The sequence below is a fragment of the Syzygium oleosum genome, unplaced genomic scaffold, assembly GCF_021117445.2.
Source record: "Syzygium oleosum isolate NSW1041296 unplaced genomic scaffold, Sole_v2.1 Sole_v2.07, whole genome shotgun sequence".
In the NCBI taxonomy this organism is placed as follows: Eukaryota; Viridiplantae; Streptophyta; class Magnoliopsida; order Myrtales; family Myrtaceae; genus Syzygium; species Syzygium oleosum.
The window spans coordinates 5,600,531-5,628,340 of record NW_026607491.1 but is presented as its reverse complement, the minus strand read 5'-3'; the positions used below and the strand labels follow the sequence as shown (position 1 = coordinate 5,628,340).

The following is a 27,810-nucleotide window of genomic DNA, read 5'->3' as shown; positions in this document are numbered from 1 at the left end:
CTCCTCCACCTAATCACATTCTTTGCGGACGGAGCGTAATTTCAAAGCGGAGCCACCGACGGCGACTCACGTGCATCCATGAAGGGACTGTTTTTTGTCCGTGCACCGTGACGTAAATACCGACGAAGTCTCGAGCTTTACCCGAACCAAAACCAAAACCAATCCTCGCCCCTTCCCCAATCCAGTAGTATCCACCGACTTCCACAACCTCCCGATTCCGATTCCGATTATCCCCTAACTCCATCGCCATGCCTTGAGACTCCGCCATCGGAGCCTGGTCCATCGCCGTCCGAGGCATCGGATCGTCCGCCCCGCCCCGCCCGCCCCGGGGAACCGGAGGAGATGGCGGCCTCTCCGGCGATCTTCATCGAGGACTTCGGCCAGAAGGTCGACCTGACGCGGCGGATCAGGGAGGTCCTGCTCAACTACCCCGAGGGCACGACGGTCCTGAAGGAGGTGATCCAGAACGCCGACGACGCCGGCGCCACCGCCGTCCGCCTGTGCCTGGACCGCCGCGTCCACGGCTCCCGGTCGCTCCTGTCCGGCTCCCTCGCCCAGTGGCAGGGCCCCGCCCTGCTGGCCTACAACGACGCCGTCTTCTCGGACGAGGATTTCGCCAGCATTTCGAGGATCGGTGGGAGTAGCAAGCATTCGCAGGCGTGGAAGACGGGCCGCTTCGGGTACGTGCGTTCGACGGATATTACGGAGTGTTAGATTAGTGTATGGATGATGAATGCGGTTGGAGTTTTGTGCTGAGTTCGGTATTTGCTCGAGCGGGAGTGGCTCTGGTACTGTAGCATGGAAGTGTTAGAGTTTACTGATCAGGAAGAGAGTGGAAGTGAATTAGCTTGCTTGAAAATATGAGAACCCTGTAGTAACAGTAACCTCTCCTCTTTGTATAATGCTTTTCGGAAGTACTAAGTTGTTGATGCGTTTCTGGATCCTGCAGTGGGATGAGTGGTTCAGCTGTTGCTAGATGTGATTGAGCAGGTCATGAAGACTGATGATAATGCAGCTTTTGATCTCTTGCAGTCCTGAGCACGTTTTTTGGACTTCTAGTGCATGCGGAAGATGGGTGGTCCGATTTAGAACTATAACCTATCACGAGATTTCTGTTTGGCTGTCCTGAGAGAATCACAATTTGGGTTCAAAATGGGTAGCAAGCTGGGTATATGGGTTACTAATAGGTGCATTTCACATCATATGGTTCAGTCATTCACTAGAGATTGTGTACTTGTTATCTTCACAAATAAATTACTCATTTCAGAAGCTTGTTGGTAAAGAGCGTCTCGTTAAGTATTGTCCTGGGCCACTTGTTAAGCATACTCAATATGGAATACTTCAATTTCCAAAGCATCTACATGGCACGAGCAGAATTAGTGCATACAATTTCCTTGATTGAACGTGTAACGAGTGTCTTGTCCCAGGTGGCAACTTTTAACATGGTTCTGGTAAAAGTAGATATCTGCAGTTTCACACACCTTAAATGTAGATGGGGATATCTTTTTTTTTTCCTTCATAATTTGTTGTAGAGGAATTTCACATGAAAAGCACAAGATATTGTTTATCAAATTGGTTTGAAGAAGTACTTTTTGTCGACATGCAAAGATGACCTAGGTCATTTCTTTTGTTATGTGAAAATGGATTAGCAAAATTAGTCCATCTGCAAGTAGAAGATTGGTATTTTTCGGTGAAAAGTTCATGATCAGCACTATAAGCCTAAGGGCCTAAGGCTATGTTGCATAATCACGAAAATAACAATCTATAGTTGCTGCCGATATAAGCAATTGGTCAATCATAGATTGAAACCAGCACAAGGACATGCACTGCAAAACAATACGACTTCCCCTTGAATTTTCTGATTATGGCCCGATAAATAGACCAGAAGAATGACGAAGTTCTTAGATTTCCAGGTAAGGCAAATAGACATCAATAGTGACCTGATTATATGCCAAAATTGAAGTCGAAGTGGCAATCAAGTCTCCATGGCATCATTGATTTTTAGCTTTAGATTGAATTTTGTGTTTTTGTTTGGTTTTGGTTATCATCTCGATGTGCCTTCATTGATTTGCAAGCATGCCATTTGGATTTTGTTTCCCTGTCATATATTTTTTATTAAGTGAAATAGATCCATTGATGTTCTATTTTTTGTCGATGTTCTTCATTATTTAGAAGCATCAGTCACATTCCATTGATTTTTGAATCTTTTCTTGACTTCACCCGAACTATGATTTTGTCACTCAGGGTTGGCTTCAATTCGGTGTACCATTTAACTGATTTGCCCTCTTTCGTGAGTGGGAAGTATGTTGTGTTGTTCGATCCTCAGGGTGTTTATCTTCCTCAGGTGTCAGCAGCAAATCCTGGAAAAAGGATCGACTTTGTGAATTCTTCAGCTATTTCAATATATGAGGATCAGTTTTCTCCATATTGTGCATTTGGTTGTGACATGCAAAGTTCGTTTTCTGGAACTTTATTTCGGTTTCCACTGAGAAATGCAGATCAGGCTGTCAACAGTAAGCTTTCTAGGCAAGCTTATGAGGAGGATGATATCCGTTCAATGTTCGCTCAGCTATATGAGGAGGGAGTTCTAACACTGCTTTTTCTTAAGAGTGTTCTGTCTATTGAAATGTATATCTGGGATGTTGGACAACCTGAACCCATGAAGCTTTATTCTTGTTCTGTCTGTTCTGCGAATAGTGAGACAATTTTGCATCGTCAGGCATTTCTTACCCTGTCAAAATCAACTGATTCTAAAGAGAGCGAGATGGATTCTTTCTCACTGGACTTCCTCAGTGAAGCGTCCAATGGGAATAATTTTGAGAAGAAGATAGATACATTCTACATAGTTCAAGCAATGGCGGCCAGATCTAGTAGAATTTCTTCTTTTGCATCAACTGCTTCAAGAGAATATGATATGCACCTTCTGCCGTGGGCATCAGTTGCAGCCTGCATATCACCATCTGATGTAACTGGCAATTCTCTCTCTCTCAACATAAAGAATACTTATTTGCTGCTCTGTATCTATATGGGGAGTGTTCAATGGGACTGCAGGCCGTACTTATCTTAAGAGGAGCTCTCTTGTAGAACTTGCACTCATTTTGTACATTTTGTTGATGTCTTCAAGGGGATAATGTTATCAAATCCAAGCTGATCTAAAGACAATATTGGCATGATTTTATAACTAATCCATGGTTGGTAATTTAGTCAGTGAGGGGATATTTTGCCGTCACTCATTTACATGGACTTGTTATCTGAGCTGTAAATGGAATATTAGCTGTTTGACTGTCTTTTTCCTTATTTCTGAAAATATTTATTAGAAGAAGAAATAATTGAAACTGCGCCCTGCAGCTGTGCTGAAATGTGTTAAAAGACTGTTGACAATTTTCCTAAGAATCTCTTACAATTTCACATGTATTTATCATATACATGACATTCCTTACAATCTGCCTCCCAGATGTTTCAATCACGGGGTTATTCGTAGTAGGGTGAGGCAGACTGCTTGCATCGGTTGTTAAGATCAAATCAAGTCTACGAAGTTCCTGTTCACTTATGTCAATGGGAATAACTGGGATCATTGATTATCACTCGTAGAATGTGTTATCTCTTTAAAATACAAATTATTTTTTATGTCATTTTGGGGAAACTTTTCTACTTTTCTGCTCATATTTGCCATGCCAGTTTGCTAAATACATGCACTTGAAACTGTCTTAAGTCTCTCTTTGCTTTCACGGTTCAGTATCTTCCTGAGGAGCTTCCTTTAGAGAAGTAATTCATACTCTTTATTATTTTAGCAGACAAGTGTTCTCAAGCTCGGTGGTGCATTTTGTTTTCTTCCGTTGCCTGTGAGAACTGGACTGTCAGTGCAAGTCAATGCATATTTTGAGGTCTCATCAAATCGTCGTGGAATTTGGTATGGAGATGATATGGATAGAAGTGGAAAAGTTCGTTCTGTCTGGAACAGGCTTCTTCTGGAAGATCTTGTAGCACCTATTTTTGCGCGGTTGCTGCTTGGTGTTCAACAGGTACTTGGTCCGACCGATTTATACTATTCCTTATGGCCTGTTGGTAAATTTGAAGAGCCATGGAATATTTTAGTCGAGTACATATTCAGAAACATTGCCAATGCCCCTGTGTTATTTTCTGAGATTCAAGGAGGAAATTGGGTCTCACCTTCTGAGGCTTTTCTTCATGATGCAGAATTTGGTAGAAGTAAAGAACTTGGGGAAGCCTTGATTCAGCTAGGAATGCCCATCGTTTCTTTGTCCCATCAATTGTTTAATATGATCTTGAGTTATGCGTCCATTTTTCACCAGAAAGTAGTCACTTCATATAATGTACGGCAGCACCTGAAAGGATGCAGAATTCTAGGATCCTTGAGCAAATCCACCAAACTTGTTTTGTTGGAATATTGTCTTGAAGACTTGATTGATGATGACGTTGGCACTCATGCTTACGACATTCCTTTACTTCCTCTTGCAAATGGTGACTTTGGTTCGTTATCAGATGCCTCAAAAGGGTCATGTTACTTTGTCTGCAACGAACTTGAGTTCGTGCTGCTTCAGAAAGTCTTGGATAGAGTGATTGATCACAGTATCCCTCTCCACTTACTGGGCAGACTTACATCTATTGCTAAATCCTCAAAGGCCAATCTTACTCTTTTCAGCATTGATCATCTCATACAATTATTTCCCAGCTTTGTACCTGGGGATTGGAAGTATAAGAACACTGTGGTCTGGGACCCAGAGAATTGTCGGGACCATCCGACTCCCTCATGGTTTTTGTTGTTTTGGCAGTATGTAAAAGCTGAGTGTGAAAAGTTGTCTTTGTTTAGTGAATGGCCAATTTTACCATCCACGTCTGGTCATCTGTGTAGAGCTTCTAGAAGATCAAGGCTGATCAGGGGTAACAATTTGAGTGACAAGATGCAAGATATCCTAGCAAAGATTGGATGCAAGATACTCAATCCTGACTTCGGGGTTGAACATCACGATTTGTTGCACTTTATATGGGAAAGTAACATCACAGGTGTTCTGGAATCTATTTTTGACTCTATCTCTTTGAATGGTGGAATAACTCAAACTTTTCAGAGTGTCGGAGCAGAAGAAAGGGATGTTCTTAGAATTTTTTTTCTCGATTTTAAGTGGTACATTGGAGGCTGTGTGAATGATCTTGATCTTCAAAAGTGCAGGAAGCTTCCAATTTACAAGGTATATTCGGCAGGATCTGACCTGAATTTCGAGTATGCTGACTTAGAAGTTCCTCACAAGTACTTACCCCCATTGGATGTCCCGGAGAGCTTTCTGGGAGTTGAGTTTGTTATGATCTCTTCAACAACTGAAGAGGAGATCCTTTCAAAGTATTATGGAATCAAGAGAATGGGAAAGGCACGTTTTTACAGAGAGCAGGTCTTTTGTAGACTCAGGGACGTGCAACCTGAAATCCGCGATGGCCTTATGCTTTCGGTGTTGAAGAATCTACCACAATTGTGTCTTGAGGACCCTTTTCTGAGGGAATGCTTGAGAAGTTTGGAATTTGTTCCAACCAAGAGTGGTTCGAACAAATGTCCTTCAGTCTTATATGATCCTCGTGTAGAAGAAATATATGCTTTGCTGGAAAATTCTGACTGTTTCCCGCACGGTTCTTTTCGAGAATCTGAGATTTTGGACATGCTGCAAGGTTTGGGTCTAAGGACATCTATTTCCCCTGAGACAATAATTGAAAGTGCACGACAAGTGGAGAGGTTGGTCCATGAGGATCCACAGAAGGCATATTACAGAGGCAAAGTGCTGCTTTCTTTTCTAGAGGTGAATGCAATGAAGTGGCTGCCAGATAAGTTGGAGGATGAACAGGGAAAGGTAAATAAAATAGTTTCTCTTGCTGCTACTGCCTTCAGGGCTCGCAACTTGAAGTCTGACCTCGAAAAGTTTTGGATTGATCTTCGAATGATCTGCTGGTGCCCTGTTCTGGTATCTGCCCCATTTAAGTCTTTGCCATGGCCTGTTGTCTCTTCCAATGTGGCTCCTCCAAAGCTTGTACGTTTGGAGAGAGACCTGTGGCTTGTTTCTGCAAGCATGCGGATACTGGATGGGGAGTGCTCATCCACTGCCCTGTCACATGGGCTTGGATGGTCTTCCCTGCCTGGGGGAAGTGTGATTGCTGCCCAACTTCTCGAACTTGGGAAAAATAATGAGACTGTGGATGACCTTGTGTTCCGGCAAGAATTGGCTTTGGCTATGCCGAGGATATACTCATTATTGAATGGTCTGCTTGGCACAGATGAAATGGACATTGTAAAGGCTGTTCTTGAAGGTAGCAGGTGGATTTGGGTTGGAGATGGATTTTCAACATCAGATGAGGTTGTCCTTGATGGTCCTCTTCATTTGGCTCCTTATATTCGTGTCATACCTGTTGACTTAGCTGTGTTTAGAGAATTGTTCTTAGAGCTTGGTGTTAGGGAGTTCTTGAAGCCTGTCGATTATGTTAATATCCTACACAGAATGGGCATGAGAAAAGGTTCCTTGCCTCTTGATCCCCGGGAAATCAGGGCTGCCATTCTGATTGTGCAACATCTATCTGAAGTTCAGATCCAGGAACAAGTTACGATATACTTACCAGATGTCTCCGGCAGACTCTTCCCTTCAAGCGAATTGGTTTATAATGATGCACCCTGGTTGCTAAGCCCGGATTATTCTGATAGCTCATTTGGTAGTGGATCTAACTCTGTCTTAAATGCAAAGACAAGGGTTCAAACATTTGTTCATGGGAATATTTCCAATGATGTTGCAGAGAAGCTTGGTGTTTGCTCTCTCCGGAGGAACTTGCTAGCTGAGAATGCTGATTCCATGAATTTAAGTTTATATGGAGCTGCTGAAGCTTTTGGACAGCATGAAGCCTTGACAACGAGACTTAAACATATTCTAGAAATGTATGCAGATGGACCAGGAGTCCTCTTTGAACTGGTCCAGAATGCAGAGGATGCGGGTGCTTCTGAGGTGGCATTTCTCTTGGATAAAACGCAGTATGGGACTTCTTCTGTTCTCTCTCCCGAAATGGTAGAATGGCAGGGCCCTGCATTGTGCTGCTTTAATGACTCTGTTTTTAGTCCACAAGATCTATATGCCATCTCACGTATTGGTCAGGAGAGCAAACTAGAAAAGCCTTTTGCTATTGGAAGATTTGGGTTGGGATTTAATTGTGTATACCATTTTACAGATATTCCTGCATTTGTTTCGGGGGACAATCTTGTCATGTTTGATCCCCATGCTTGTAACTTGCCCGGGATCACTCCTTCTCACCCTGGCTTGCGAATTAGGTTTTCAGGGAGAAATATTCTGGAACAATTCCCTGATCAATTCTCTCCTTTCTTGCACTTTGGCTGTGACTTGGAACATCCATTTCCTGGTACCTTCTTCCGCTTTCCCCTTAGGAGTGCAACTGTTGCTTCTAGAAGCCAAATAAAGAAAGAAACTTACACTCCTGATGATGTCATGTCTCTCTTTGTTTCCTTTTCCGAGGTTGTTTCTGATGCTTTGCTTTTCTTACGCAATGTCAAAACTATCAGCATTTTTGTCAAGGAGGGAATTGGTCATGAGATACAACTTTTCCATCGTGTGCAAAAGCATGTTATCCAAGAGCCACAGGCAGAACATCAGGCATTGCATCAGATGTTTAGCTTTATTGATGGAAAAAAACACAGTGGAATGGATAAAGGTCAGTTTGTGAGAAAATTGGTTGAATCCATCGGTAAGGATCGCCCTTGCAGATGTCAAAAGGTTATTGTCAGGGAGCAAGGCTCGTGTGGTGCTCTATCACACTTCTGGATTACCAGTGAATGTTTGAGTAGTGGGAGACCTAAGGACACCTTAGCAGCCTCTACTGGCAAGTCTACTAATTTTGTTCCTTGGGCTTGTGTTGCTGCTCATCTACATTCTGAAACAGTTGAAGATAAAAATGATTTTGGTTCTTGGAAGGAGGATGCTTCCTTGATCACCCCGGAGCTATTTCAAGTAGCTGTGGCATCAACTAAGGGTAAGCAGGATTTTGAGGGCCGTGCCTTCTGTTTTCTTCCACTTCCTATCAGCACAGGTCTTCCTGCACATGTTAATGCATACTTTGAGTTGTCATCGAACAGGAGAGACATTTGGTTTGGGAATGACATGGCAGGGCATGGTAAAAAACGCTCTGACTGGAATCTTTATCTCCTTGAGGATGTGGCTGCCCCAGCTTATGGTCACTTGCTCGAGAAACTTGCAGTGGAGATAGGTCCATGTGATTTGTTCTTCTCGTTTTGGCCAACGGCAGTAAGATTAGAACCTTGGGTATCAATGGTGCGCGAACTTTATGCTTCCATTGCTAACTTTGGTTTTCGTGTACTGCACACCAAAGCTAGGGGGGGCCAGTGGATAGCAGCCAAACAAGCTCTTTTTCCTGATTTTAATTTTCATAACGCATATGAGCTTGCCGAAGCATTGTCGGATGCTGGTTTACCTTTAGTGATGGTTTCTGAGCCAATTGTGGAGAAATTTGCGGAGACCTGCCCTTCACTGCATTTCCTTACACCACATTTTCTAAGGACCTTGTTGATTCGACGGCGACGAAATTTCAGCAATAGAGATGGAGTTATTTTGACCCTTGAGTATTGCTTGCTTGATCTAAATGGAACAGTTCAAACTGAGAATTTGTATGGTTTGCCTCTTTTGCCTCTTGCTAATGGTTCATTTACAATTTTTGATAAGAACAGGGTTGGGGAAAGAATTTACATTGCCCAAGGAGAAGAATATGGCCTTTTGAAAGATTTCCTTCCACATCAACTAGTTGATTCTGGGATTCCAGAAGAAGTCCATGTTAAGCTCTGTGATATAGCTAAAAGGGGAGACTCAAATTTATCATTTCTCTCAAGCCATTTGCTTGAGAAACTTTTTGTGAAATTTTTGCCAGCTGAATGGCAGTATGCTACACAGGTGAACTGGTTGCCTGGTCATGAAGGCCACCCGAGTATCGAATGGATGAACCTATTTTGGAGCTACTTAAAGTTAAGTTGTCATGACCTGTTTTTGTTTTCAAAGTGGCCCATACTGCCTGTTGGCAGCAATTATCTTTGTCGACTCACAGAAAATTCCAATGTGTTAATAAATCATGGGTGGAGCGAGAATATGTCCTGTCTATTGGTGAAAGTAGGATGTCAGTTCTTAAGACCCGACATGATAATTGAACATCCACAGCTGGACAAGTTTGTGCAACCTCCAACAGCGATTGGCATATTAAAAGCTTTTATTTCTATTGCTGGTCAGTCCGAGAATATCCATAGCCTTTTCAGTGAAGCGTCAGAAGGCGAGCTGCATGAACTGAAGAGTTTCATTCTTCAGTCCAAATGGTTTTTTGAGGAGCAAGTGGATGACCACCATATCAATATTATCAGATCCCTTCCGATTTTTGAATCATATAGAAGCAGAAAACTTGTCAGCTTGAATACACCAATTAAATTGCTTAAACCTAATGGTGTACGTGATGATCTCCTGAATGATGACTTCGTGCGTACAGAGACGGAGAGAGAAAAAATCATTCTGAAAAGGTACTTAGAAGTTCAAGAGCCAGAAAAGTTGGAATTCTACAAGGATTATGCACTCAAGCACATGTCAGAGTTTGTTAATCAGCCAGAAGCTATATCGGCAATACTGCATGACATTAAGCTTTTGATTGATGAGGATAATTCTATTAAATCTAATCTTTGTGCAATACCTTTTGTTTTGACAGCGGACGGATGTTGGCTTGAGCCATCCAGGTACTTTATTGGGTTATTCTTCAGAACCTCTTTTAGTGCTAGTGGATGTGGTTGAAATCTCTCAGGGATGTTTTTATTGTGTTCTAAATGTTCTACTACTCTCTCTCCTACTATTGTATTAAGCTTTAAGATTTGATTTTTTGACATGGTTAAGAGTCAAGTTTCAATTCTTCATGGTCCAATAAATGCTCCATTTCTCATATGGTTTTTGCTTATTTTGCTCCCAATTCATCAATTCCAAGTCTGGTCTCCATATGGTTTCAATTCCGCGTGCATGTGATTTGAGGGCATTACACTATGGCGTTGCTTGTATACAAGATTTATTATGGCCTCCCTCCATCTAATAGCTTACGGTTTTAGGGTGGATTTTCTAACAATAAACACTACTTAACTAGGTTATGTATTATAGTTACCATTGTTTTTCTCATACTTCATATGCTTACCATACATGCCATTTTCTTTATTAAATGAAAAAGTTGTTTCAGGGTGCTGTTGCTTACTAAGAAGGTAATTGTGGTGTATAAGTATAAGTATACGTTTGTTTATTAATATAAGATGTATATCTGCAATTGCAATTTTTTCTACTGATAATAAAAAACGAATAATATATTTCCAATTATTTCTTATGGACATAACTGCTACTAGGTAAGATTTTTTTGTCATGGTTTTTCCTAATTAGTGGGTAATAAATACATCGAATTCAACTACTCTATGCTTTCTTTTAATTACTGGCTAATATTTTGTCAGGCTTTACGACCCTCGTGTGTCTGAGCTGCAGAAGGTACTGCATATAGAAGCTTTCTTTCCTTCCGAGAAGTTTTCAGATCCTGATATTTTGGACATCTTAGTTGATCTTGGACTTCGAAGAACATTTAGTTATACTACTTTGCTCGATTGTGCAAGATCAGTATCAGTGCTCCACAATAGTGGAAATTTGGAGGCTCTTAACTATGGCACAAAGCTGCTTGGCATGCTAGATAATATAGCATTTAAAATCTCAGGTGATGGAGGGGGAAGATCTTCCGATGAGTTCTCCAATTTGAGCACACTTCCTGGCAACGGTGCATTTTGTGGAAGTAATGATAATTTTGACTCCAATAGAGATGAAGACAAAGTAGACCCTGTTTCATTCTTTGACGCAGTAGTTGGTGATATATCAGAAGAAGAGTTCTGGTCTGAATTGAAGGGTATTGCTTGGTGTCCTATTTGTTTGGATCCACCATTTGAGGGCTTTCCCTGGCTGAAATCGACCATTCAAGTTGCTGCACCAAGCATTGTGAGGCCTAAATCACAGATGTGGATAGTATCTTCAACAATGCACATACTAGATGGTGATTGTTGCTCGATGTACTTGATAGGTAAACTTGGTTGGATGGATCCTCCAAATGTAACAGTCCTATTGACGCAGTTGATTGAGATATCCAAGCTTTATGGTCAACTTAAATTACATTCTTCTGTGGAACCTGTTTTTCGTGGTGCTCTACAAGAGGGAGTCCTATCCCTCTATAGAATGTTACAAAAGTTCATTGGTACGGATGATTTTGAGGTGCTAAAATCAGCACTTGATGGTATTTCCTGGGTCTGGACAGGAGATAGTTTTGTACCAGCTAGTGCCCTGGCTTTTGATTCGCCAGTGAAGTTCTATCCTTACCTATATGTTGTTCCATCTGAACTGGTGGAATTTAGGGACTTGCTCTTGGCCTTAGGTGTTAAACCTAGTTTTGATTTTCCGGATTACCTTCGTGTTCTACAAATTTTGGGCAATGATTCGAAAGGCTCTACACTATCATTAGATCAGTTAAACTTTGTTGTGCGTATCCTAGAAGCTGTTGTTGATCATTGCTTGGATATACCTCTCTCTGAGTCATCTAGAACCTCCATCTTGGTTCCAGATTCTTCAGGAGCTTTGAGGTGGGCTGGGGACCTCGTTTATAATGATGCACCTTGGATTGACACTACTAGTCTTCTAGAGAAACGGTTTGTTCATGATTGCATCAGCAATGATTTGGCAAGCAAATTGGGCATCCAATCACTTCGCTGCCTCTCATTAGTGGATGAAGAGACGACTAGAGATCTACCATGCATGGATTATGACAAAATAAAGGAGCTTTTGGCCTTTTTTGGGGGTGGTGACTTTTTATTGTTTGACCTTCTTGAATTGGCAGATTGCTGTAGAGCTAAGAAACTGCATCTGATAATTGACAAACGAAAACATGCTTGCCAGTCTCTGATGCAGCATAATCTTGGTATGTCCTAGCCATGCCTATGCTTTTTATCCAAATTCTTTTCTTCTTGCCTAGGATATTTCCTTTGCTTTCAAAATGGAGGAGATTGCAATTTGAAGGAGTATTGAATAGAATTTGCCGCACCCGTGAGATCCTTGCCTGCATTTTCTAGGTTGAGTAATGATGGTCATATCAGCAGAGACTGCTTTTTTTCATGTTATTATCAATCATGCTTATATTGTTGAAAAAATTGCAGCGGAGTTCCAAGGTCCTGGTTTAGTGGCTATTCTTGAAGGAGTTACTTTGAGTACTGAGGAAATAGGCAGTCTTCAACTTCGCCCTCCATGGAGGTTATGTGGTGATACCCTAAATTATGGTTTGGGATTGCTAAGCTGTTACACTCTCTGTGATCTCCTATATGTCATCTCTTCGGGCTACTTCTATATTTTTGATCCACGGGGTTTAGCTCTTGGTGCTCCTTCAAGTTGTGCTCCAGCAGCAAAAGCTTTTTCATTGAGAGGTGATGTATTCTGGTTTGTGCTTTCTCATTAATATCTTCTTGCTGCACTCCCCCCATATCCTTTCTTGGTTCAATTTGATATTATTCCTTCCTTCATCTGTTGTTAAAACTAAATGATGCTATGGACTGCCAGACTGGTTGAGATTAACTTTATGATGCTATGAGCCGATGGGTTTAGTAAGTCTTATATTCCTAAAGGGCAGCAACAATAGTAGAGAAACTGCCTCTGGTAGTTCTTGTTCTTTTGTCAGTTCGCATGGCTCATTAGTCTACTTGTCTTTTACTGTTGAAGTACAAGCTTAGGCCATGTTTTTCAGTGATTAACAGTTTTCCTGATCTAGGGGGATTGGGGGATCTTTTGGTAGTGCAGAGCCCACTACCACCTTAGCTAATAATCATTGTTATCATAAGGTGAGTCTTACCAGTATTAGAACTAGGATATGCACACTAAAGGTCTTATAACTTGTGTATGAAAAGCAATTCAAATTGATTCCTAATATTTTGATAGTAAAATTGAGTGTTATAACTTTATATCAAGGTGCAGTACATTCAAGCTTCTTACGTTCTAAATTGCTGGGGAGCTGGATGTGTAGGTTTTTTTGTACCCTCAGTTTCAGAAGAGATGCAGCAGGATCTTCTCATCTTGGATTGGCATTTGTTTCCAGCAAAAAGATGTATATTTACTAGATAAAGTTAAGTGTACAACCTCTTGTCCTAAAAGGTTAAGCTGTTAGAAAAGGTGTAGAAGATATTTATACCTTAAACACTCCCCCTCACACGAAGACTGATTTAATGGTGAAGGCCTTATGCATGCAAACCCGATGCTTGTGGGTGAAAGAATTGTCGAATCACTTTGTGCATAGTGAAGGAAAGCTAAAAAAGAGAGAAATGGGGGTTCTGAGTAATCAAACTCGAGGCGCAACCATTAGTTCTAAAGGCTTACATTGTTACAAAACAAATATGAGTTTAATTATATCTTAATATTACCTATTTATACCTATTATAAGGTTGATTGGATCAAGAATTTGTCAATGTTTGTCCCTTTTCTGTTTTAAACACTTAGGTTTTGTTTGTTTCGCAGAAAATGAATGATTTGGAAAACATTTTCCTAAGAATGACCGCGTGTATTGCTTACAAAAATGAATAAATGAAAAATATTTTCATTGTCCATGAAATATTTAGACATATATTGTTGTCGATAATGAAAATTTTTTCCGTTGACTAATTATTTCAAGCGATACAAGGCGGTCATTTTTGCAAAAGTGTTTTCCAAATTATTCATTTTCCGTGAAACAAACGGAGCCTTAGTCAAATACAAGTTCTTAAAATGCGTGGGCAATGGATGCTGGCTTGTCTTCTGGAATTGATGGCAGCCCTTGTTCGGTTGTCTCTCGGTGTCAGCATTTAATAATTTGAACCATATTTTGTTTCATTGGTTTCATTCTGCATTAGCATGGCTTAAGACTGAGGGGAGGATTAAATTTAGTTGAGGTTCACTATTTTCATTATATATGGGATAGATGATCTCTTTTTATGTAACCTGCTTTTTTTGCTACCGTTGACATTTTCGCAGCCTATTCTTATCCTGATGTGTAGATATTTCTGATGGTACTTTATTTTTAAGAACCTTTACTTTTTCAATATTCTAAGATCAATTTACCCAATTGATTGGATGAATGCATAATCCTCTGGAACTATGTGCTTTTCGCTTCGTGCTAATAACTGATACATTGAAGCTTACTGCTTGATGGCTTTTCAGGTACTAATTTGACTGCAAGATTTCGTGATCAGTTCAGTGCTTTGCTGATTGATGAAGATGAATTGTGGTCACCATCTGGCTCTACTTTGGTCCGCATGCCCTTTTCGCAAGAATGCATGAACGATGGACTTGAAATGGGATTGAAGAACATTGAGCTGAAAACTGACAAATTTTTGGAGCATGCATCAAGAGTTCTTCTGTTTTTGAAGTCAGTCTTGCAGGTTAGGAAATGGTTAACTTCATCACAGATCCCTCAAGTCTCAGTAATACATTGCCTTGCTTGTACTGTTAAATCGACTTTTACATTTTGACTCTTAACATGGGCAAGCTTTAATACTACCGATAATGCTTTCGAAGCCTTGATTTCTCATAGAACGGACAAACTGTTGAGCTGAGCAGTCACCAAAATCTCATAAAAGGTTCAGAAAAGATATCAAAAGAAGGCTTCCCAAGAAGTTTAACGTTTGAAAGTGGTTTTACATTATTGGGAGGATTTTTCCTTTTTGTATTCAAAACTCTGTTGGATTGAATTACGATTGCAAAATTACATATCTTACATACTTACTTGAGCTCCTTTTTCTAGCGGTTTAACAGAATAATAATTCCTCATTCTAACTGTTGAATGAGCTTGGATTGTTGAGATATTTATAAGAGGAGCTTAGAAATTGAATGCTGATAGCATAATGACTCCACTGGGCAAAGTGCCATGTGTTGGAGTTCAGGTGTAAATTGCAAGTTTCACATAAATTGAGGGTGTTCAAACTTATATCTAATTTATTGTCCTTTAAAAAGCAGTAAGAGTTTTGGTAACCGGATCCATCTGCCGAGTCTGTCTCCTGTTTTTCATGGTTGACAAGTCTTACTTTTCCACCTGTTTCAGTACAAATAAAACAGTGCCATACTTTAGGGAAGCATTTACAGCAACCCTTCATCTACATGCTTACTCATTCCCTTCTTTTTATGATAACTCAAGAAAATTTAATTATGTATATTTCCAATTTCTTTGTCCCTGGTTGGTTTAACTTCTTAAGAACTTCAGTTATGGAATTTGGTGCATGAAAGGTAGCAATAGCTTGTGAAATATTTAGCCTAGAAGTGCTAAGCTCTATTAAGACATTCAGAAAAATAGTTTTCCTGATGGTTTTTAATGTTGCACTGCTTATGGCACGATGTGCTAGACAGTGAAACGCAAACATGCACATGTATATATAGAGATTAGAATGCTTTGTTGGACTTACAGTAGCTTAATTTTTGTCAAGATCAAGAGAAGCTCTTTTAAGGTGGTTTTCACATGTGGAACGACTACCTTTGGATGTCTAAGGAAAAGATGTGCTTTTAGCAAGGAGACTTAAATATGGGGCTGGAAGACTGAAAAGGACAGATATAGTAAAAAAAATAGATCAAGCACTTAGATCTTTCAGAAGACTTGATACACAGTTGAGTGCTGGTGCAAAATATTAAAATAGCTGACCACTTTCCATGGAAGGCTTTAATTGGTGTTGTCTTTATTTTCGTCGTCGATCATCTATCTTAGACAGCTAGTTAGACTTCAAGCTTCTTTTGGAGTTGAGGTGCTTTTATGATGGCTTCATGAATAAGATTAGCATTTTGGAGGTTCTTCCTGGAACATGTTACATATATAGCAACATCATGTGGAGAAAGCAAGCAGACACCAGGGTGAATGCTATTAAAATAGAAGATAGTCATCTTCACGCATAGTTGTGCAGTCGTGCGCCTCAAGTTGTAGTTAAAGTAGCTGTCAGGTCTAGTTGAATGATCTTAATCTAAACCTCAAAGACAATATATACACACCCAAAAAAATCAATGGGCTAGCTAATGGAGACCTGCAATTGACAAGTCTATTAGGGAGAAAAGATCTTTGCAAAGGAACTTACTGAAAGGAGGCATTAGGTTATTTTAGGAGACACACATATTCTATATTTGTGGATGTACCCACATGATGGTATTCTATCTTGGGCACCACTTCTAGTGAAGTCCTCGTGTCTCAGACCTAAATTAGTGAAAACAGAAACCCAGACCTCTGTTAACAGTAACTTGGCAGAGTGACAGCAATCATGTATCCATTGATTCTACACCGGTGATGCTTATTAACAACCTTCAATGTAATATGATCTTCCAATGTTTAACTTGATGTGTGCATTCAAATAGGTAACAATCTCAACGTGGGAGGAAGGAACTGCAAAGCCATCAGAGCAGTACTCAGTTTCTGTTGATTCATCATTTGCTGTCACTAGAAACCCCTTTTCAGAGAAGAAGTGGAGAAAATTTCAGATATCAAGGTTATTTGGCAGCTCAAACACAAGTACAAAAGTTCAAAGTATTGATGTGATTGTCCATAAAGGAGCTACTAGAGTTGTTGACAGATGGCTTGTTGTGCTCAGCCTTGGTTCTGGCCAGACTAGAAATATGGCTCTTGATAGGTATTCTTTAAGCTTCACTATATTCGCAACTTCTTTTGATTTACAGTTTGAATTGGGGATGTACCTCTCTCTCTCTCTCTCTCTCTCTCTCTCTCAGTTCTTGGATATTGGTTTCCCAAGAAGCACATTGATCCTACACTCTGATTATTTTTTGTGTCATTTTATGTCATTGAACAAAAATTAACCCCCTAAAGTCAGTTCTTACATATGCAAGTGGAGATAACAAGGGGCAGAGTATGGAAGTGGTGGTTGTTGAGTTTCATCATCCATCTATTTGACACAAAAAATTGCCTGTTTGAAAAAAGATTTGATCGCCAATGTTTTAATTAAAAGAAGCTTAAGAAATGGCATTTTTGGTGTGTGAAGTGGAGCATGTGTAGTAGTATCTCTGAGTCTTAGGATGGTGAATGGCTGATTGGTCAGGCATTGGATTATTTGACTGCCAAAAGTGCTGGCTGATTGTGGCAACAGTTGGCCAGTAGTGGCAGCGCACTGTGGATGATGTCAACAACCAATTTTGCATCGCCAGTAACTAATCCTTGATATCATCGTGTCTGTGGCATGTGAATTACCGACCTTGGATGTGCGGTTGAACTTTGAAGACAAAAACCCTTTTTTTATAGTGTTGGTGCCTGCATTCCTGATTGTTTTTCCTCTCCTTACTCTGCGCAATATTCTAGTTTGCATCTCAGTAGTTCCTGGATGGTATTCTGGATAATATAATCTTGGCCAAGATGTAGAAAAAGTGTTTCCGGTGGTTTACACTGCTACTTATTTGGCATGCTTGAGCTGTGTATTCAAACGAATGGGCACACTCTACTTCATGGTTTTGTTCTGTGAGTTTGTTAGTTAATGAATGCCATATATCTTTAAGCAGGAGTCTTTTCCAACTGTAGCTTTTCTTTGTCCTGTCTGCTTTTCTATTTTTCCTTTTCCTATTCACATCTCTGTGCATTTTGCAATATTTCTGCCATAATGGATTCTTTTTACATGAATGATAAAATGCAGGAAGTATATGGCATACAATCTTACACCTGTTGCTGGAGTTGCTGCGCATGTATCCCGTGATGGTCATCCTGTTACTTGTCCAGGCAGCTCCGTTCTGTCTCCTCTTCCTTTGTCTAGTGATATACACTTACCAGTCACAGTACTTGGTTGTTTCCTCGTCTGCCACAACAAGGGTCGTTATCTCTTCAAGTACCAAGATAAGAAGGAGTTGGTTGATGCAGTGCTTGATGCTGGAGATCAGTTAATTGAGACTTGGAATAGAGAATTGATGTCATGTGTCCTTGATTCATATGCTGAAATGGTGATGGAATTGCAAAAGTTGAGGAGAGAACCTTCAAGTTCGGTTATAGAACCTGGTTTAGCCCATGCACTTAGTTTGTCTGTGAAGGCCTATGGAGATCAGATATATTCTTTTTGGCCAAAGTCTGCTCTGACTGATCCACATACCAGTGAAAGTGGTTTGGTGGCAATTAATGGACCCAGAGCTGATTGGGAATGCATAGTGCAGCAATTGATAAGGCCCTTCTATGCTCGTGCAGTTGACCTCCCTGTGTGGCAGTTATACTCGGGTAATCTGGTAAAAGCTAGTGAGGGAATGTTTCTTTCACAGCCTGGGAGTGCGGTGGCTGGTAACTTGCTTCCTGCGACAGTTTGTGACTTTGTCAAGGAGCAATATCCAGTTTTCTCTGTATCATGGGAATTGGTGGTTGAGATTCAGTCCGTTGGTGTTACGGTTCAAGAAATTAAACCAAAGATGGTGCGTGACCTTTTAAGAGTTCGTTCATCATCTCCTGTTCTTCAGTCTGTTGACACCTATGTGGATGTTATGGAGTACTGCTTATCAGATATTCATTTCACAGAACTGACTGATTCTAATGAAGACGGTACATCAGTGGGAGGGAGAAATAACCATTCGATTTCTAGCACATCTACTTCTGCAGGCACTGGTGCTGCATCTTTGTCGATTTCTAATTTCCGAAGTCCAAATGAATCTACTCACGGTGCCAGTAGTTCTGGAGATGCACTTGAAATGGTGACAAGTTTGGGGAAAGCTTTATTTGATTTTGGTAGAGGAGTTGTTGAAGATATTGGTAGAGCCGGAGGGCCCTCAATTCCGAGAAACAGCAATTTGGCTATTTCTAGAAGCAATGGAATCGTAGACCATAAACTGCTTTTAGTAGCTGCAGAACTTCAAGGCTTACCTTGTCCAACAGCAGCAGAACATCTTGCTAGGCTGGGGATCACTGAATTGTGGCTTGGAAGCAGGGAACAACAGGAGCTGATGGTTCCTTTGGCCGCAAAATTTATCCATCCAAAAGTAATGGATCGATCTATCTTGATTGAAATCTTTTCAAATTCCACTCTTCAATATTTGTTAAAATTGCAGAGTTTCTCTCTTCCACTACTTTCTAGGCATATGAAGTTACTTTTCCATGAGAATTGGGTGGCTCGTGTTATGGTGACGAACTTGGCTCCCTGGTTTTCGTGGAAAAATACACCTGGTTCTGGTAGTGAGGAAGGTCCTTCCCCTGAATGGATAAAACTTTTCTGGAAGAACTTCAATGGCTCATTGTCAGACCTTTCTCTCTTTTCTGATTGGCCCCTAATACCTGCTTTTCTTGGGAGGTCAATTTTATGCCGTGTAAGGGAAAGTCATCTCATCTTTATTCCTCCGCCCCTGACAGATCCATCTTCCTTGGAAACTGTTGATTCTGAAGATAATAAAACGGAAGTTGTACTAAACAGCCCTTCTGAATCTATTTCGACTCTTCCCTACATTAACGCATTCAAAGTTGCAAAATGTAAATATCCGTGGTTGTTGTCCCTGTTGAACCAGTGCAAAATACCTACATTTGACACAGCTTTTATTGAGTGTGCTGCTTCTTGCAACTGTCTCCCTCCACAAGGTCACTCACTTGGGAAAGTCATCGCGTCCAAGTTAGTTGCAGCTAGAAAGGCTAGCTATTTTCCTGAACTTGCATCCTTTTCAGCTTCAGACAGAGATGAACTCTTTAGCCTTTTTGCTAACGATTTCTTGTCTAATCGCTCCATCTATGATACAGAAGAACTTGAAGCACTACGTTTGCTGCCTATTTACAAAACAGTTGCTGGAGCGTATTCGGGATTGTGCAATGAAAACCATTGTATTGTATCTTCTAATTCATTTCTTAAGCCCTCTCATGAGCATTGCCTTACTTACGATTCAGAATCCACTGAAGGTCAATTACTTCGAGCACTTGGTATTTCTGAGTTGCATGACCAACAGATTTTGGTAAGGTTTGCCTTACCTGGGTACGACAAGAAACCTCAGGCTGAGCAGGAGGATATACTTATCTATATATACATGAATTGGCAAGATCTCCAGGTGGAATCTAGTGTACTTGAGTCTTTGAAAGAGACTAAATTTATCAGAAGTGCTGATGAGTTCTCCCCAGATCTTTTTATGGCTAAGGATTTGTTTGATCCAAGTGATGCATTATTGGCATCTGTGTTCTCCGGTGAGAGGAGAAAATTTCCTGGAGAAAGGTTTTCTACAGATGGTTGGCTTCGCATCTTACGGAAAATAGGTTTACGAACTGCGACAGAAGCAGACATAATACTTGAATGTGCGAAAAGAGTCGAGTATTTAGCAACTGAATGGATGAAAGGCGTAGGGGATTCAGATGATATTGGGACAGACTTGGTGAACTCTCATAATGGAGTTCCTACAGAAATATATGCACTGGCTGGATCTGTTGTTGATTCTATTTTTGCCAACTTCGCTGTCCTATATGGTAACAACTTTTGCAATAATCTCGGCAAGATCGCATGTATTCCTGCCGAGCTGGGTTTTCCAAGTGTTGCGGGTAGGAAAGGTGGCAAAAGAGTGCTTACATCATATAGTGATGCTATTCTGTTGAAAGATTGGCCTTTGGCTTGGAGTTGCTCTCCCATTTTGACCAGACAAAGTTTTGTTCCACCCGAATACTCCTGGGGATCACTTTACCTAAAAAGCCCTCCAGATTTCTCGAGAGTTCTGAAACATTTGCAGGTACAATTAATTTGTTTGAATTGGTTTAACTTTTGTTGTTCACTCAACTAATGATTAAATTGAAAATCTTGTCTAGGTTATTGGAAGAAACGGAGGTGAAGACACCCTTGCTCACTGGCCAATAGCATCTGGCATGATGACAGTTGATGATGCAACCCTAGCGATTCTAAAATACCTGGATAAGGTGTGGGATTCCCTTTCTTCTTCAGGTATTTTCCTCTTCTATTCAGGCTTCAAATTTTTTCGTGCGAAATTATTCATCACCAGTAAAAGTGCAGACTTTTTTAGCATGGATGTGAGATGACTCAATCATGCAGGCTTTAATTCTTCTATGTGGTCTTACTACCATAGTGGAAATTGTGGATCCATCTGAACTTTCTAAACTTCTTTATCAATTTCTTAGAGCTGACTTACGTCTCCATGTTCCCGATCCAACAAAGTTTGAGATCGAGATTCAATTAATTGGGCATTATATTCACATTGGTGGTTCCTTGTTGACATTACTCTCGTATCATAATTTGTACAGAACCTTTCTTCTATAATAAAGGTGCATTCTGAGGTGTGGAGGAAACTTTTAAACATGGATAACATTTTCCGGTGGTCATTGTACTTTGGGTCATTTGCATTTGGGTCAGTAAACTTTAATTTTATTCAGTAGATCTATTGAAATTTGATTGACTTGCAATTGATTCACTTTGGATGTTAGAAAATTCAACCCGAAATCTAAGCCGCTACTTGTAGGAAGAATACTTATATGCTAGACCAATGAAACTCTGTCTATTAGTGATGTAGGATAATACTTTTATACCTCCTCTTACGTGTGAATCGGACTAATTCTGTATGGAATAATGCCCTTGGAACTGAAGAATGGAGAGCCACACAGGTGAGATATACCTAGAGCATGAATGATGTGGAATATCATGTCAGAAAATATAATCTAAGAGCTAAAGCCATCTGGTGGAGGGACGCTATATGAATATAAGGCTCATTGAAACCCTGTATAGCGATGTGACAATGATAAAGTCATTTTAGTGTCGTGTCCAATGTATGTCCATCGCGAGCACGACATGTTTATTAATTGTGTCACAACCCAAACACAACACATTTATTAAACAAGTCACAGACGACCCGTTTAACACATCTAGACAATCAAAATATGTCTAGAGTTTGAAATATTGTTGAAAAATAAAATGGGTTTAAGGTTTTATGGAATTTACCTGATAATTTTGTGTTTTTCCCCCAAAATGGACATTTTGCTAATATTTTAGGTGAGTTATGGTTCTGGTGTACTTGTAAACAAATCCCAAACCCTACCAGACCCGGCATGGTTTTATTACATTTCACTCCAAACCCACTCCACAACCTAAAATTTATAACTCATTATAAGTTTAGCCCAATTAAATCGGCCTGCTTCCATCCGTAGAAAGAGACATATTAAAGATATTAAACTATTATCCAAGCTGACAAAATTTTTGAGTGGTAGAGAACAGAGTGATACTAAACTCATTATGTAATTGAATAATGTTGAAAGGGCCTCGTTAAGCCCACCCAAAAACGTGCATATAAAGAAGATATTTCATTGCAAATGAACAAGATATTAAGGAATGGTCTGTTGGTAAAATTACAAATATTGACACGGGCACTTTTGACATAAAAAGGGAATCTTTTGTTATGACAAAAAATAACTATGTGCATCACAGTCAATGCTTTGAAAATTGAAGGGTGCTATTCACAGACGGTCAATGTACTTTGATCACTTGGATTTAGGTCACTCAACTTTAATTTCCATTAACTCCACGCACTGAATCTTCATTTAATTGCTATTGATGCACTTTGGCCATTCTTCTAGGAATTTTTCACCGGAAAGATGACTTGTCTACTGTTGAGTGTGGTCTAGTATATTTCTCTTTATGTTGTTTGTTATTTCATAAGAGTTGGTTTATTTAGTGTAGCGAAACTCATAGGGATTTATTTGTGCTCTTATATATTTACATCAAATAAATAGAGGTTTTAAAGCTTTAGGGCTTTAACTCGCTTGCTTCAATTCACTCTAGATGTGGTCTTGTCAATGTGCGCTCTTGCAGAGAAGCTCTAGTTTGGTTCTTCAACAGTCCAGTTTTGAGGGGATTAACTGGTTTTTTTGCTAATCTGAATAGAATTAGACCTTATTTTCATGTTAGCATTAGCCTTCATCTTCCTTTTCATCCTTATACATCATTCTTCTATGAAAGCATGCGATAATTCACAAATTCTTTGTACGTGTTAATGTTAAGGAGACTAGAACTGGTAATAAGGTATGGGTTGGTCAACAGTAACAATTTTTCTTCCCAAGTCTCCTTTCAAAGGAAAGACCTTTGTATTTCCTAATATGATAGGGCTGTCGGCACCACATCAGCCGCACCTACGTGATATATTTTGTCACATAAGTGGTCATAATAACTATATGCCATATGTTACAAAATGTAGTTACTAAATCGTGAATTATCAAGACCAAAAGAAGAGGCGCATTATCTAGCAGCTTAAGTGTTTTGGTTAGTTAGTTGTGGTTTTACAAAATTTCACACGGTATTGTAATAGGAGGTACAGAGTTCAAATCTTTCTGAGCCTTTAAATTTATTTCCCCCATTGTTATTTTCCACAATTTACTCTTAGGCTAATCCCAGCCAATGCATGAAAGAGAGTCCTACATGTAAATATTAAACCCTACCTTACTCAACAGTTTAAACTTTGAGATCAGTTGGTTGTGGCCCCACAAATGTCTCAGACACAGGAAAGCAAGTTGCCGTCTGGAATTAATACTCATGTTCGAGTATATCCATTGATTGCATTGACCATATATCCATTGATTGCCCCACAAATGTCACAGATGCAAATTGTGTGCGTTCAATTACCTTAGTCTCTGTGCCTATAGAATTCGCTGTTGATACGTGCAAGTTGTCTTTACGTTTTTGCTTTCCTGATTTTACTTTCGTATTTGCAGATATGACAGAATTGCAGAAGGTGGCATTTTTGCCTGCTGCCAATGGTACACGCTTGGTGACAGCTGATTCTTTGTTTGTGCGTCTCACAATTAACTTGTCCCCATTTGCTTTTGAACTTCCTTCTATATATCTTCCTTATATTAAGCTTCTTAAAGATATGGGACTTCAAGAAATGCTCTCAGTTACATCAGCAAAGAGTCTTCTCTCAGATCTCCAGAAAACTTGTGGATATCAGCGTCTAAATCCAAATGAACTTCGTGCTGTAATGGAAATTTTGTATTTCTTCTCTGATGGGATTGTTGATGCGAACGTCACCGATGGCATTGCGTTGAAATCAGAAGCTGTAGTCCCTGACGATGGCTGCAGACTTGTGCACGCACAGTCATGTGTATACATTGATTCTCATGGCTCCCAATTCGTCAAATATATTGATACTTCAAGGTTAAGATTTGTTCATCCTCATATTACTGACAAGATATGTGAAGCCCTTGGCATCCGAAAACTGTCTGATGTTGTTATTGAGGTATAACAATCTCGTATTAATTCCTTTTATGCTAGTCAATTTCTTTTAGCAAGAAATGCAAGTGATTTTTGGGTTGTTTCTTTGGCGGAAATGGCATGTTTTTGCAGGAACTCTGTCACAGGGACCAGTTGCAAACTTTGGACTGCATCGGATCAGTTCCACTAGCAGCCATCAGAGATAGATTGTCCAGCCCATCTCTTCACAGTGCTATATGTACTGTTGTAAAAAGCATGTCCAGATATCTACCTGCGCTTAGTCATCTGAATTTGGAACTCATACAGAAAACCTTAGACACCGTGGCAGGAAAATTGCAGTTTGTAAAGAGCCTCAATACTCAGTTTGTTCTTCTCCCAGGTCATATTGAAATTACACGTGCAGACAAGGAATCCTACTTTCCTGGGTGGGAGGGGGGATCTCCCCATCGAAGTCTCTACTTTGTTGACCAGGGAAAGGCCTGCATTATAATCGCTGAGCCTCCAGCATGTATTTCTGTACTTGATGTCATTGCAATTGTTGTGAGCCAGGTTTTAGGGTCCCCTATTCCTTTGCCGATTGCGTCTTTGTTTTTCAGCCCCGAAGGTTCTGAATCTATTGTTATCGATGTTATGAAAATATGTTCCGACAAGAGAGAACTTGAACAAAGACACTGGAGCAATAGTTTGCTAGGAAACGAAATACAGCCTCAAGATGCCATACAAGTGCAGTTTCACCCGTTGAGACCCTTCTATAGAGGAGAAATAGTGGCTTGGAGGTTGCAGAATGGAGAGAAGTTGCGATATGGTAGAGTTCCAGAAGATGTAAGTCCATCGGCAGGGCAGGCACTGTACAGATTGAAGGTGGAAATGATGGCTGGAGTGACAGAACTGCTTTTGTCTTCGCAAGTCTTCTCTTTCAAAAATATCTCTATGGGAATTGCGGGTTCATCAGCAAGCTTACAGGATGATGTCCCTGCAATTATTGGTAGAAGGACTCATATAGAGATTTTAGAAAATTCTAGAACAGAAAGAACGAGATCCTCACAGGTTGGCTTAGTTCTCATATGGTACTTTGTTGATACTATAAATTCTTAATTGCAGAAAACTCTACTGATCCTATTTTGTGACTGTGAGATTTCGTGGGACCACTATCAACTGTTCTAAAAGCTTAAGCTGTTAGATGAAGACGTGATTTAATATTTAATTATTCTAACACTCCTCCTCATGCTTAGTCTGATCTTTTTTGCCTAGTACTAAGTGTGGACATATTTAATTGGAGAGGCAATTGTGGCCTGGAAAGTTTGAACTCAGGACCTCCAGCTCTGATACCATGTGAGATTTTGTGGGACCACACCAACTATTCTAAAAGCTTAAGTTGTTAGATGAATGCATGGTTTAATATTTAATTATTCTAACAGTGACAACTGGGGACTCTGTAGTGGCGTGAAATTAGCTGATTGAAGTTTGAAATTTTACACTATATTTTTTTACATTCAACTTTGTGCCATTCGCACAGAGAAGAATTATAGTTTAGTTATTCTTGGGAAAGTTGGAAAACTCTAGAAAATAATTATTAGAATGGACTAAGGAATAAGCAATATAGCAGGGCAAGCATACTTGGTCTATGCCGTTCCTAATCTGTGCCATCTGGATTTGGGTATCTTTTGTTTGTTTTTAATAGGATGGGTTCCTTCCAAGGTTTTATGAAAAGTAGTATCCTGCTGTACCTAAGCCAAGGTTCCTTCATCGGTTATTTTATTGCTGGAAATGCTATTCCATCTTCATAAATGCTGCCTATTGTTTCCATGTACTTTGAGAGGCATAGTCCTTGAAAAGGATATTTTTTGCAGGCTTGATTTTCTTGACTGTTGCTAATAATGCTTCTATTGTTGGCGCATGCAGTCTTGTCAAGAACTTCAATACGGCCGAATTTCTGCTGGAGAGCTGGTTCAAGCAGTTCAGGAGTTGCTTTCTGCTGCAGGAATTCATATGGATGTGGAGAAGCAGTCTCTCCTGCAAAATACCATATCCCTGCAGGATCAACTCAAGGAATCTCAAGCAGCACTTCTACTTGAACAGGTTTGAGTTGCATGTTTGTTCTGCACCATTCTCTAATTAGCGTAGGTATATGACCCTGGTGTGGTAGAACTATACTTTGAACAACAAGATAGTTTATATTACACCGTGGGCTTGAAGAGTATCCTTTGGCTACCAAATGAGCTTTCAACCTATCAACTGAAGTTCGACCAAAAAAAAAAAAAAAGCTATCAACTGAAGCATCAGGGTTACGTCACTGTATAAACTCACTCACAAACAGCAACAAACATATCGGCAGGGAGGTGCACAAGTTCTTAAGCATTGTTTTGTTGCAAAAGCAAGCATCTCTTCCTCAATAGCAGCTCTCTGATGCAGACGTGAAAGTCACCTATGGGCCCTCTTGAATTGTCGTGATACTTTCATTTTGAATTCCTTGTGTGCCTGTTCAGCATTACTGTTTCCATATGATATTTCCCTTTAATGAAGATACACAATCTTACGCATCTTTGGGTCCACCCATAGTACCATTAAATAAAACTAGATTATTAACTGCAGATCATAATTGTCATTTCCACAATAGCGACCTATGTATCTGCGATAAAGAAAGCAAGTTTATGCTCTCCATTGTAAAGTTCCATTGACTGCATGATTTATCCCGGGTGTTTTACTCTATGTATGGGAATATCTTTTTTACTGAAAACCAACATGATATTGACTACTTTTAGTATTATTTCTGCAGGAGAAGGTTGATGTGGCTTCTAAAGAAGCCGACATGGCCAAGGCGGCGTGGGTTTGTCGGGTTTGTCTGAGTGCTGAAGTGGATGTTGCCATTGTTCCCTGTGGCCATGTCCTGTGCCGTAGATGCTCGTCTGCTGTTTCAAGGTGTCCGTTCTGTCGTCTTGAGGTGCTGAAAACCATGAGAATATTTCGGCCGTGATAATAAGATCCGAGGCTCAAAGCATGGGCATCCTCACATACTCTTTGCTGCATAAAAGGGTACGGCATCTATAGAACTGTTAATAGGTGGAATTTTCATGTGAGTGAAGTCGTTATTTGCGAGCGCATATTAAATGTTGGTAGCATCTAGATTAGCAAGTAAATATTAGACGGGGGCATCCTGCGGTTCTAGCTTCGTACAATTCTTTCTGTACCAATTGCTGTACAGTAAATATCGCCTGTTGATGTACAGAGTGCAGTCGAAATACATGATATAGACGACGGTATAGAAATCGATTTTTTGTCGATGTTTTCAGGACCTGGATTTGTGGCGTGAGCATGCTCACAACTTTGTAATTAGTGATTTGAGAATTAGAGATGGCAATATATTGTTGTCAATATGAAATCAGGGCCAGCAAACCGCGCAGCAGACAGTGGCAGCATGAATGTATGTTTCGCTAATACTAAGCTTGTATAATTTCAATCGTTTTCGGTTAGACTTGATTGGAAGAGACTGGGTCACCCTCGTATACTGTGTCTTTCAAGTTGTGTAAAATCTTGGGAAAAGTGTCAAAAAAGTCCTAAAATTTTTG

General features: G+C 40.1%; 1 protein-coding gene across 4 annotated transcripts; it reads left to right on the top strand.

Annotated features, from left to right (window-relative positions):
- The first annotated feature begins 31 nt into the window (after positions 1-31).
- LOC115675116 (uncharacterized) lies at positions 32-27,533 on the top strand. 4 transcript variants are annotated; one of them, XM_030597736.2, is made up of 13 exons: positions 32-680; positions 2,245-2,965; positions 3,795-9,781; positions 10,529-12,027; positions 12,263-12,526; positions 14,286-14,506; positions 16,455-16,726; positions 17,735-20,765; positions 20,842-20,974; positions 23,746-24,269; positions 24,377-25,291; positions 26,147-26,323; positions 27,021-27,533. In XM_030597736.2, the coding sequence occupies exons 1-13, from the start codon at positions 343-345 to the stop codon at positions 27,216-27,218; spliced, it is 14,280 nt and encodes a 4,759-aa protein (XP_030453596.1). In that variant the 5' UTR covers positions 32-342; the 3' UTR covers positions 27,219-27,533. The 4 variants fall into 4 exon arrangements, with proteins under 4 accessions (XP_030453596.1, XP_030453593.1, XP_056169169.1 ...); XM_030597733.2 differs by having other exon boundaries at positions 3,792-9,781; XM_056313194.1 differs by having other exon boundaries at positions 541-680; positions 2,345-2,965; positions 3,792-9,781.
- Positions 27,534-27,810: the final 277 nt, after the last annotated feature.